We start from the raw sequence: 13,376 nt of genomic DNA, 5'->3' as shown, positions 1-13,376 counted from the left end.
GATGTAGGACAACCTTTGCGTAGTTCGTCTATTGAACTCAGAATTCATTAGATACTTTTTATGAATGTCAACTAAGTAACTTAAATAAATTGCTCCAGGCTCTTCAATCATTTGATGATCAGAGTCATTCTTTGATAAATGATCACCATGAATCAGACTCAATAGAATTTGACTAATCCCTTTTTCTTTGTCGTTAAGGCGATGTAGACCAAGGAAAACCAATAAGGAGCAGTGTCACAAACCCAATGGAGTGAAAAAATCCAATATTGCCATAAGCAACAAAGAGAATGTCGTGCTTTTCAAAGAAATACAAGATAATAGGAGACAACATATGACTAAGTAAATCAACCAAGAAAGGAAACCAAATCCTAAATACGCTAATGCATCATTAATTGAAGAAGCTGCAATAAAGGAGTCTACGACTTATGAAGAAGCATCCTTAAGCAATGGATGTATAAAGGCTTTGGAACATTTTCAAAATGCAACATGGAATGGTTAGCAAGTACGAAGTATTAAAAGTCGATGCTGAGGGAGAATATTGAATTATCATCACCGACTATATTTTAGAAATTAGCACAGAATTCTATAATGAAAATAAATCTCTAAATAAAAGAAACAACAAAAATCTATGCAACAGATATATCTAGAAACCACAAGAAATTGTGGCTAGTTATAAATAGAATAGCTTGGTTGTGTAATAAATGTGTGGAAAAATCAAATTCTAAATGAGAAAGTGATAGTTTTTTTGTGTCACTGGTGAGTTGTGAAAGATATGGGCAAATAAAATTAATCAGTTAGAGCAATTCTAATGGTTGGAGGATTACACACCCCAACCATGTCACCTAACCAATTTCTAACAACTCTCTCTTCAAAACACTTTCTACAAAAAATCTTCTCTATCAATTAGTCAGCATCACTACTATCCAATGGTCCCACACATCATATAATATTTTATTTTCTTTACTTTATTTTATAAATACAGTAATCAACCAGTGGTTCTTATTTTTGTTCTGTGCACAACCGGTACTAAAACAAACCAATAATTGAGTTTGAGATTGCAGCTCAGGAATAGCTCAATGGTATATAAAATAAATAAATAAGAATTGATTATTTCCTTTTCATACTAGTACATATATAATTAATTGCTATTGTATAACCCTTTGCCAAGAAGATAAGGACACACAAAAAGACAGGAGTTCATCTAACTTGATTTGACATGGCCTTATTGATATAAATATGTGAACAGTAAAAATATAATGTTTTCCATGTTTAATTTCAAATTAATACATCCAACTTTTTTATTGGTTGATACTTAATGAAGTAATTAACAATTATTTAAGCAGAGGCAAAGGAGTAGGAAAGTTAGGGAAGCTAAAGAGAGGAATTAAATGGAGTTCAGTGATCTTTGTGAAACTCATCCTAAACTTCAATAATCATTGATGCAATTCATCCATGCACTGGGCAATAATTTAATGTCAGATTACAGTCAACAAATAAAATATTAACATTGTGTAACTAATTAATTAGATATTTTTTTGTTAATTATTTATGACGTAACATTAAATTATTGGCCGACACAGATTACGTGATGTGCAGGGTGTATAGTAAAATTTCTATATAATTCCTCATCAAATTATTAGTCGTGCTAATTAGATAACCAGTAGCTGTAACATTCAGAAATTTATGGTATATCTTTCTCAAGATTAGCTGGAAGTGTTAAGCAGGTCTTGACTTGTACTGCAGAAAGTTGCAGGTATAAATACTGCTATTAATGAAGAAATCCGTATAAGATAAAGGGAAGTTAGTGTTCTAAACTTTTAACATTTATGTTTTAATGACAATCGAGCTACCTCTCTAGAACTAATTATCCTTCCTATATTGAGGATAAAAAAAAGGACGGTCCGGTGCATTACGCGTCCCCACTTAAACAAGGGTCCGGGGAGGGGTCCCACCACAAGGGTGTACTGGGAGCAAGCCTTCCCCTGCCAATATTTTGGCAAGAGGCTGCTCCTAAGACTCGAGCCCGTGACCTCTTAGTCACACGACAACTACATTCACCGTTGCGCCAAGGCTCGCCCCTTCCTATATTGAGGATGTTAGTAGATTAATATCGGCTTATGTGATTCGGCTAATTCATGCCTAGATTTATGGAGGAGGAGAAGTCCTTATTACCGAAGCAACCAAGTACAACTTAAATAGAATCTATAAAACTGGCAAACTTCACAATTATTTAAACAGAGACAAAATAGTAGGAAATTTAATGGATTACCTGAGTTTGCTGTTAGTGCTTTTCTTGACATTGGCAATATTCATCCATGTCTTCAAATCAAAATTCCTTTCTAGGAATTCCCTTTCCCTTCCACCAGGTCCGACGGGTTTTCCAATCATCGGAAACATATTAGAAATGGGTATTAATCCTCACCACTCATTCGCCAATCTCTCTAAAACATTTGGACCTTTAATGAGTCTCAAGTTAGGAAGCATAACAGCCATTGTCATATCTTCTCCTAAATTTGCCAAAGAAGCATTACAGAAACATGATCAAGCCTTATCGAGCCGAACAATCCCAGATGCTGCTCGTCCACATGACCACCACAAGTTCTCAATGGCATGGCTGCCCGCTTTAAATCAATGGAGGAGCCTCAGAAAAGTTACGGCCACAGACTTGTTTACCTCACGGAAGTTGGAGGCAAGCCAAGATCTTCGTAAAAAAAAGGTGCAGGAGCTGTTAATGTTTGTGGGAGAGAATTGCAAGACTGGTCAAGCTATTGATATTGGTCAAGTTGCATTCACTACTGTCCTCAACCTAATATCAAACACCTTCTTCTCAATTGATTTAGCTAGCTATAATTCTAATGTATCTCTACAGTTTTATGACGTAATAGTAGGTACAATGGAACAACTAGGAAAGCCAAACCTTGCAGACTATTTCCCCCTATTTAAGATAATGGGTCCGCAAGGAATTCGCCGACGAACGAATCTCTGTTATGATAGATTGTTTGAGATATTCGATGGAATTATCACAAAGCGATTGCAGCTAAAATCTTCATCCACTGCAATTAAGGACAAGCAGGATCTACTTGATTCCCTTCTCAATATTAGCCAAGAGGAAAACAATTCCAAATTGAGCCTTGTTGAGATAAAGCATTTGCTCTTTGTGAGTAGTTAATTTTAATTTGTCTTTAATGGTGTCCAATGCACACAAAATTAATGATCTGTTATGAGTTAATTTGTAGGATCTTTTCGTAGCTGGCACAGACACAACTGCAAAAACATTAGAATGGGGAATGGCAGAGTTACTTCGCAACCCCGAGAAGCTTTCAGAACTAAAGAAGGAGCTCAAAGAAGTTGAAGGACAAATTCAAGAATCTGATATTCACAGGTTGCCTTATCTGCAAGCAACAGTTAAGGAAATCTTTAGATTGCATCCGGCAGGCCCATTCTTGGTGCCTCATAAAGCTGAATCTGAAGTAGAGATTGGTGGGTTCAAGATACCAAAATATGCGCAGATTCTTGTCAATGTATGGGCTATGGGAAGAGATGGAAGCATATGGGAGAACCCAGATAGGTTCGAGCCAGAAAGGTTTTTGGGGAGCAAAATAGACGTGAAGGGAAGAGATTTTGAGCTAATTCCATTTGGAGCTGGGAGAAGGATTTGTCCAGGTTTACCATTAGCACATAGAATGTTGCATCTAATGTTGGCTTCTCTCGTACAGTCATTTGATTGGAAGTTAGCAAATGGCATTGAACCAAAAGAATTGGACATGACTGAAAGTTTTGGACTGTCATTATCCAAGGCTCAGCCTCTGCTAGCTACTCCTTGTCTTTGAAACTATTGCCTTTCATTTCAATTGATGAAGTTTTCCCCACATGCTTGGGAATTTCAAATAATGTCAAGATTAAGTTCTCATTAGAGATCAATTTAAATTAATTAAGTTCTCATCAAGAGCAAATGCTTAATGCCATTTTTTTTGGGTAATATTGACAAGCAAATTCTATAATCAGTACCAATAAAAGGTTCATCCCCGACACCATTTCAATTCATCTAAAACCTTGTTAGGCTTAAAATTCCAAACAGAAAAACTGAAACTAGTGTCAGAAAGGGGAGTAAACAGAGGCAATAATCCAACATATTCATCAATTCAAAGAACAAAATATAGAAATGTGCACATATATGTAAACCCCAAAACACAACATTTCATATATTTACGGCAAAAAAAATTAATCTGGAAATTATCAGAAAACTACAGCATTTCACAGATTTGGAAATTGATATTAAGGTTTGGGAAAATAGGAACAAGAGGTGTTGATGACATACAGGTGAAGGTGATGACCGGCAGTGATCTGAGCAAGGAGACAACGACGAACAACAAGCAATGAAGGTACCGATGAACGGCGGAGCAACGGCGAATCAAAGAGAAATACGTTGGATGAAGAACGACGGCTCAGGTCTCTGGACGAAAAAGGAACAAAGGACGGAAGGGAAAAATGGCGCAGGGATAGGAACAGCGCCTGAACGAGCTTGGTTAGTGAAAACTGAAAAGGAATTGAAAAGGGACAGAATTTTAAAAATTAATTAAATTTTTTTAAACTAATTTAAGAGGGTTGATGATTTATTAGTCTCATGTTTTTACTTACAGCTGGTTAGTATAAATTAAGTGGATTGCTAAAGTACGGCTCTCTTTTTACTAGTTACGGTCCTTATTTAGACTTTTTTGCCATTTTTATAATCTTAATCAAAAACTGAAATTTTTTTCTCCAAAATCACATATCCGAACAACAATAATTGAAATTATGAAAATAATTGATGTGTGACAATCCGAGCATCCCGGAAATGGATGATTATGAGTCGTATCTTTTTTGTGACGATTTTTCATTATTCGTTACAAAAAATTGGACGATTTTAAATTTTTCGTCACAAAAAATAAACGATTTAATATTTTTCGTCACCAAAAATTTGACAATTTTGAATGAGTAAAATTCTGTCAGGTGAATGCCGAAATTAGTCTGGCCAATGGTCAGGCAAATGCAGAAATCCACCCAGCCAATGGCCAGGCGGATGCTGCATCCACCTGGCCATTGGCTGAGCGGATCCAGCATCCATTTAGGTCAAAATTTGGCTGATTCTTCCAAAAATTCAAATTTTCAGTTTTCAAATTTTTTATGAAAGGGGTAAAGTTGTCCAAATGGGGACGGTGATAAGTAATTTAGGGACGGTAAATAGCAATACCCTAAATTAAAGATTAAACATCTTATTATTAAATATAATGATTAAACAGTGTATTAAATAAAAATATAAGGCTCGTAAACTATTTACTCAATTTAAAAAGTTAAAAATTACTAATAACAATATTTTATAATCTTAAATAAAAAGTGAATTATGAATTGAAAAAATATATTATGTTCATTTTATTTAAAAATATAAAGTAGTATTATAAAACTTTATGTACATATAAAATTTAGGGGAAATTATAAAAATAAACCATGTTGTTTGGGCCATTTTCAAATATACTACGGGCACGCTAGACGCGGTAAAATGAAACACGATCCGATTACACGATATGAGTTTTTAATGTTAGCGTTGAGCTTAGTAGGTAATGGATCCCGAAAATGACACTAAAATTTTCGAATCGTGTTCGTTTCAACACGAAAATGTGAAATTAATAGCTTAATGGTATCTAAAATAAATAAGAATTTATTATTTTCTTTTCATGTTAGTACATATATAATTAATTGATCATCGATGCAATTCAGCCATGCACCGAGCCAATAATTTAATGTCAAATTACACTCGCTCAACCAATTAAATATTAACATTATGTTTTCATATTTTTTAGTTAATTATTTATATCTTAGATTTTGAAACTCAAGATCTTAAAACATATGATATAACATTAAATTATTGGTCCGAACGCAGAGATGACATGATGTCCCCTTTATAACAACAACAACAACAAAGCTTTAGTCCCGAAATGATTCGGGGTCGGCTAACATGAACCATCATATAGATTTTAGATAAAAAAAACTTGCTAAAAGCCGTGTTTTTTCGATGAAAATCGAAAATTTTAGAAAAGATGCTATCTTATAATATTTTTTTATTATGTATTTGCCGGATGGATTGTCATATGGGAGCCGCTAAGTAAAGGTAAAGGCAGGCGGTTTGATTCGGTTTGATTGCAGTTCCTTTTTTTACCTTCCATTTATAATCTCTTGCGGTCAGTGCCACTTTCTGGCTATTCAGTTAGAGAAAGTTCCAGCCATAGAGGTTTAGTAATCAATCCCTTATTAAGGCTTTTTCAGGCAATATAAAGTCAGACAGTGTATCTTTGGTTACTCCAGCCGGGTATAAAGCTAGAGATAGATATAAAGCCAGCTCGTTAATTCGCTCCGTCCACTCCGTCCCTACCATATTTTCTTCAATTCCCAGTAAACTCATATCACTCTCGATCATCCTCCTCCAAGTTTGCTTAGGTCTTCCCCTACCCCTCACCACTATATCTCTTTGCCACTCTTCGGTCCTCCTAACCGGCGCATCAAGCGCTCTACGTCTCACATGGCCAAACCACCTTAGTCGGTTTTCTCTCATTTTTTTCTCAATAGATGTAACCCCTACTTTTGTCCTAATTATTTCATTACTCACCCGATCCTTTCTCGTATGACCACACATCCATCTCAACATACACATCTCCGCCACCGACATCTTATGGATGTGACAATGTTTCACTGCCCAACACTCCGTACCATATAACAATGCTGGTCTGATTGCCGTGCGGTAGAATTTTCCCTTCAATCTATTAGGCATGCCGGGGTCACAAAGGAAACCCGTAGCACTCTTCCACTTCGACCAACCAGATTTAATCCTATGAGCAACATCTCCATCTACTTCTCCATCCGTTTGGATAATAGATCCTAAATACCGGAAGCAATCCGAGGCCTGAACAACTCTCCCATCTAGGGTGATTGTCCCTACCTCCCTACTCCTATGGCCGCTAAACTTACACTCCAAATATTCTGTCTTACTTCGGCTCAACTTAAAGCCTCTAGATTCTAGAGTTTGTCTCCATAGTTCCAACTTCCTCTCCACTCCGTCTTTCGTCTCATCAACCAACACAATATCATCTGCAAACAACATGCACCATGGTATACCATCTTGAAGTGAACTTGTTAGTTCATCCATAATGATGGCAAAAAGAAATGGGCTTAGTGTGGAACCTTGATGCACTCCAATCGTAATAGCGAACTCTTCAATCTTTCCAACGCTAGTACGTACACTCGTGCATGCTCCCTCATACATGTCCTTTATGATGTCAATATATTTCCGCGAAATGCCTTTCCTTATCAAGGCCCACCAAAGTACTTCCCTTGGTACCTTATCATATGCTTTCTCCAAGTCAATGAAAACCATATGCAAGTCTTTCTTCTTATTTCGATAGTGCTCCATTAATTGTCTCATTAGATGGATGGCTTCCATAGTTGATCTTCTCGGCATAAAGCCAAACTGGTTTTCCGAAATCTTCACCGTCCTCCTTAGCCTTTGTTCGATCACTCGCTCCCACAGTTTCATAGTGTGACTCATTAATTTGATTCCTCGATAGTTGGCACAATCTTGGACATCGCCTTTGTTCTTATACAAAGGGATTAAGATACTTTTCCTCCATTCTGATGGCATCTTATTGTGTTTCCAAATTTTGTTGAAGAACGTCGTCAACCATTCGATTCCTCTCTCTCTCTCCCAAACATCTCCAAATCTCAATAGGGATGCCCTCCGGTCCTACTGATTTCTTCAACCTCATCTTATTTAATGCCATTTTGACTTCACCCTTTTGAATTCTCCGGAGGCATTCATGATTTATCATATCGTGAGGGGTACTTATATCTCCAATATCTTGTCTGCGATCTCCATTAAATAAGTCATCAAAATAGGACCTCCATCGTTCCTTGATATCCGTATCTCCAACTAGGAGTTTCTGGTCCACATCCTTCACACATTTAACTTTTCCGAGATCTCGCGTCTTCCTATCTCTCATCCGAGCAATTCTATATATGTCTCTTTCCCCTTCTTTCGTATCCAATCTTGTATACAAATCCCGATTCACCTTTGCTCTAGCAGCTCGTATGACCTTCTTTACTTCCCTTTTAGCCTCTTTGTATTTTTCATAGTTCTCATCACTCCTACATTTCCCCAATATTTTATAGGATTGTCGCTTACTCTTTACTGTTTGTCGTACTTCTTCTGTCCACCAAGATGTGTCCTTATCCGGTGGCATGCTACCTTTAGATTCCCCTAGAACTTCCTTCGCTACTTCCCTTATACTATGCTCCATCTTAGTCCATATCGAATCTATATCTAAATCCATATTACAAGTCCAAATATCTTTTTTGGTCATCTCATCCATAAATTTTTGTTGATTCTCCCCTTGCAATTTCCACCACTTAATCTTAGTCTCCACTTGTGGTGTTCGTTTTCTTATACATTTCCTACTTCGAAAATCAAGCACCACTACTCTATGTTGGGTTGTCGTACTCTCACCAGGGATCACCTTACAATCAATATAACTCTTCCTCCAAGCACTCCTTACTAAGAAGAAGTCAATTTGGCTCGCATTACCGCCACTCCTATAGGTCACTAAGTGGGATGTTCTCTTCATAAACCATGTGTTCATGATACTCAAGTCATAGGCTGATGCGAATTCCAAAATATCATTTTCTGCTTCATTCTTATCTCCAAAACCATACCCTCCATGAACACTCTCAAACCCATCTCGCCTAGAACCCATGTGTCCATTGAGATCACCCCCCAGTACCATCTTTTCATCTATAGGAACCTGTTGCACCACTTCCTCTAAGTCCTCCCAAAAAGCTTGTCTTATAGAGACATTGTTATGGATTAAAGCCAGTTAATCAACTGTAGCGTAGCGGAATTGCGGTTTAAAATTTATTTATAATCCCTTTAGTTTGATCTTTGTTCGTTAACCATTGATTGAATAAAACATTTTGATCCGTTTAGGGATATAAACATACCCGGACTGTCTCTTCTAGAGACGGCTGAAGAATCCACAAAGTAGTAAGATCTCCGTAGTCAGGTGCACGAACAACTATTGAGCTAGAACTGGTGCTAGCCGAAGAACGAAGAAGAACTGGAGAGATAACGAAATTTGCCAAGTATTCTTTGCGTATGAATATTGGTAGTGGCGGAAGAATCAAAATTCCACCCAAGTCATGTGGCTGCCGAATGTGTATTAGTTAATTAGGTTTAGAGTGTTTTAATTTATATATATAGTGTATTCCTAAACCTAATTAGTTTAGGGTTAATTGGTTAATTACAAAACTAATTTAATTCTAATCTAATCACTTAAATAAATACCAATAGTATTTATTTTATGTAATTAGTTGTAATTAGATTAAATTTAATTACCCCAATTAAACAAACAACACTAATTAATAAATTAACGTATTAGTTTAATTAATTATTCACTGAATGCAATATTATTAATTTAAAAATTAATTAATTACATTCCGCAAATTAATTAATCAATTAAATACTCAACTCCTAAAACCATTAATTAATTACATTGATACAAAGTATCAATTAATCAACCACTAATTAATTACCTTGACATTTTATTGTCAATCAATTAATAAATTTCATCTCTCCAATATACCGTTCTATAAGTTCTAACTCAGATGTTCAATGTGCACGATCCTATGGGACTGTCCTTAGCTAGCAGTGGGCTCACGGCCCACAGACAGTAAGTGGGTTCTAGCAAACCATTACTGCCCCTAACCAATACAGCTATTTGAACAGTCTAAAGATGCAGAGACCATGTACTTATCTCTTAACTTCTTTTACCATTTGATATCGATATTATAAACTAGAGGCATGACGACTATCATCCTCTCTGTTGTTTATGATATTTCTTGATCTTAAGTAGATTAATGAATCAGATAAGTAAACTACTTATCAGGGTGTGGCCACACACTTATCAATCTCACTTATCAAGTGGCCTATGATATCATCTCAGTATTATGTGAGTGGTAATTCCATCACTTCACTATCAATACCAACACGTTCACCTGTTCACCCAATCATACCCGTATTTGGCATCCTGTTACAGACCTGTTAGGCGTATGTCAAAGTGAACCGGATCCCACATTGATATTATAATGAAATCTGGTCTGAAGATAGTTAGAGACCTACTTAAGAAAACTAATGACACAACCACCATGTAGTTTTCTCGGGCGGATCGATCCAGTCACATGTATACAACATGTACCCATATTCACAACTGACTTATCAAGTGATATGGCTAGTATCAATTACTACCATACAGTCGTCGAATATACAAGTCTGTGGTCCTAATCATTCCCATGATAGAATAGACTTGGGATATGGTTTTACGATTATCAATCAATGGATTCTCTATTCATATTATAGCACAAGATATAAATGAACTAGATTAATGCCTTTATTAATGTGACACAAATACATTTTATAAGAACCAATGCCTATGAACTAGGGCACACCAACAGACATCTAATCCTATTTGTGGCGTATATGCACTGATGACATTCACAACCTCATCCCCTATCACTAGCTTAACACTCATAATTGTATCGATCTTCCTAGACACTGCTACTACATCATCAATATACTCCCGATCAATAAGAATACCTACTCCATTTCTACCCTTATCATTTCCTGAGTACCAAAGCTTATAACCCCAAGGAGCTATCTCTCTAGCCTTGGCTCCAACCCACTTGGTTTCTTGTAGGCACATTATATTTATTCTCCTCCTCTTCATAACATCTACAATTTCAACTAATCTTCTTGTCAAAGAACCTATGTTACATGTCCCAAAGCGTAACTTACTACCCTTACCCCTCCCCCTACCATTACCATGGACTAGCTTATTTCCCCGCAACCCTTGCATATTTGACACCACCCCCGGGTCCTGGGGTGGCGCGCCGCTTCGGGGCGACGACCTAGCAACCCTTGCACATTTATCACTACACTCGGGTCTAGGAAGTGCAGCGCGTCGCTGAGTAGGGAACGCCCTCTATATAGAGTAAAACTTCTCAATAATTCCTCATCAACTTATTAGTCATGTTAATTACGTAACCAGTATCTGCAACTTTCAGAAGTTATGGTATATTGTCCTCAAGATTAGCTGGAAGTGTTAGGTAGGTCTTGAATTGTATAGCAGAAAGTTATAGTTATAAATACTGCTATCAATGAAGAAATCCATATAAGATAAAAGGAAGTTAATGTTCTAAACTTCTAACATTTATGTTTTAATGACACTCGAGCTACCTCTCTAGAATTGTCCTAAGGATGTTAGTAGGAAAGTAAGGGAAGCTAGAGACAGAAATTAAATGGATTACCTGAGTTTGCTGTTAGTGCTTATCTTGACATTGCCAATATTCATCCATGTCTTCAAATCCAAAATCCTTTGCAAGAATTCCCTTTCCCTTCCACCAGGTCCAACAGGTTTTCCGATCATCGGAAACATATTAGAAATGGGTATTAATCCTCACCACTCACTAGCTAATCTCTCTAAAAAGTTTGGACCTTTAATGACTCTCAACTTAGGAAGCATAACCACCATAGTCATATCTTCTCCTGAATTTGCCAAAGAAGCATTACAGAAACATGATCAAGCCTTATCTAGCCGAACAATCCCAGATGCTGCTCGTGCACATGACCACCACGAGTTCTCAATCGTATGGCTGCCGGCTTTTGATCGATGGAGGAACCTCAGAAAAGTTACAGCCACAGAATTGTTTACCTCACGTAAGTTGGAAGCAAGCCAAGATCTTCGTCAAAAAAAAGTGAAAGAGCTATTAGTGTTTGTGGGACAGAATTGCAAGACTGGTGAAGGTGTTGATATTGGTCAAGCTGCCTTCACTACTGTCATGAATCTAATATCATACACCTTCTTCTCAATTGATTTAGCCAGCTATAATTCTAATGTATCTCTATAGTTTTATGACACAATAGTAGGTATAATGGAAGTATCAGGAAAGCCAAACCTTGCAGACTATTTTCCCCTATTTCAGATAATGGATCCTCAAGGAATTCGTCGACGAACTAAGCTCTTTTGCGATACATTGTTGGAGACGCTCGACGGAATTATCACAGAGCGATTGCAGCTAAAATCTTCATCCACCGCAATTAAGGAGAAGCATGATCTACTTGATTCCCTTCTCAATATTAGCCGAGAGGAAAAGAATTCTGAATTGAGCATTGTTGACATAAAGCATATGCTCTTGGTGAGTGTTAATTTTAATTTGTCTCTAATGGTGTCCAGTCCACAAAATCAAACACAGATTAATAGTCTGTTATGAATTAATTTGTAGGATCTTTTCATAGCTGGCATCGACACAACTTCGAAAACATTAGAATGGGGAATGGCAGAGTTACTTCGCAACCCCGACAAGCTTTCAGAACTAAAGAAGGAGCTCAAAGAAGTTGAAGGACAAATTCAAGAATCTGATATTCACAGGTTGCCTTATCTACAAGCAACAGTTAAAGAAATCTTAAGACTGCATCCGCCAGGCCCATTCTTGGTGCCCCATAAAGCTGAATCTGAAGTAGAGATTGGTGGGTTTACTATACCAAAAAATGCACAGATACTTGTCAATAATGTATGGTCTATGGGAAGAAATGGAAGCATATGGAAAAACCCAGATAGGTTCGAACTAGAAAGATTTTTGGCAAGCAAAATAGACCTGAAGGGAAGAGATTTTGAGCTAATTCCATTTGGAGCTGGGAGAAGAATCTGCCCAGGCTTGCCATTAGCGCATAGAATGTTGCATCTAATTTTGGCTTCTCTTGTACAGTCATTTGATTGGAAGTTAGCAAATGGCATTCAACCAAATGAATTAGACATGACTGAAAGTTTTGGACTGTCATTGTCCAAGGCTCGACCTCTACTAGCTATTCCTTGTCTTTGAAACTGTTGCCTTTCATTTCAATAGATGAAGTTTTCCCCGCATGCTTGGGAATTTCAAACAATGTGACTATTAACTTCTCATTAGAAATAAATTTAAATTAACTAAGTTCTCACCATGAGCAAATGCATCCTTCTTCTTGGGTAACATTGAGAAGGAAATCAAGTACATCATGGCTCTCCTTAACTTGTGTGGATGAAGATTTTAGTTGCAATCACTCTTATGATAATTCCATCGAAAACTCTTCCGAACTAGAGCTTGCTTCATCGACCAATACCTTGCAGATCCAATGCTTAACATTCATTACAAGGAACAAGAAATATATAATGCTTACAAAGGATTGCTGTCACAGCAATAGCTAAAAAAGACAAAAACAAGATCACAACTACAATTAAGGTCCCCATACCTCAAGTCCCTATAGAACT

At 37.0% G+C, this 13,376-nt stretch overlaps 2 protein-coding genes across 2 annotated transcripts; both read left to right on the top strand.

The window, feature by feature from the left end:
• The first annotated feature begins 2,662 nt into the window (after positions 1 to 2,662).
• On the top strand, positions 2,663 to 3,933 carry LOC136216856 (cytochrome P450 76T24-like). The gene is made up of 2 exons (XM_066003405.1): positions 2,663 to 3,157; positions 3,237 to 3,933. The coding sequence occupies exons 1-2, from the start codon at positions 2,732 to 2,734 to the stop codon at positions 3,828 to 3,830; spliced, it is 1,020 nt and encodes a 339-aa protein (XP_065859477.1). The 5' UTR covers positions 2,663 to 2,731; the 3' UTR covers positions 3,831 to 3,933.
• Positions 3,934 to 11,263: 7,330 nt separating this feature from the next.
• Positions 11,264 to 12,985, top strand: LOC136220459 (cytochrome P450 76T24-like). Its single transcript, XM_066008273.1, has 2 exons — positions 11,264 to 12,270; positions 12,358 to 12,985. Exons 1-2 carry the CDS (start codon positions 12,007 to 12,009, stop codon positions 12,952 to 12,954), a joined length of 861 nt encoding a protein of 286 aa, XP_065864345.1. The 5' UTR covers positions 11,264 to 12,006; the 3' UTR covers positions 12,955 to 12,985.
• Positions 12,986 to 13,376: the final 391 nt, after the last annotated feature.

Source organism: Euphorbia lathyris, chromosome 2 (genome assembly GCF_963576675.1).
Source record: "Euphorbia lathyris chromosome 2, ddEupLath1.1, whole genome shotgun sequence".
Taxonomy (NCBI): Eukaryota; Viridiplantae; Streptophyta; class Magnoliopsida; order Malpighiales; family Euphorbiaceae; genus Euphorbia; species Euphorbia lathyris.
This window is presented reverse-complemented; position numbering and strand designations above follow the sequence as displayed.

Excerpts from the sequence above, each read along its gene's own strand:
- LOC136220459 (XM_066008273.1), top strand. The coding sequence starts at position 12,007 with ATGGAAGTATCAGGAAAGCCAAACCTTGCAGACTATTTTCCCCTATTT. Across the intron at positions 12,271-12,357 it reads ACATAAAGCATATGCTCTTG|GATCTTTTCATAGCTGGCAT; the intron begins GTGAGTGTTAAT and ends ATTAATTTGTAG.
- LOC136216856 (XM_066003405.1), top strand. The coding sequence starts at position 2,732 with ATGTTTGTGGGAGAGAATTGCAAGACTGGTCAAGCTATTGATATTGGT. Across the intron at positions 3,158-3,236 it reads AGATAAAGCATTTGCTCTTT|GATCTTTTCGTAGCTGGCAC; the intron begins GTGAGTAGTTAA and ends GTTAATTTGTAG.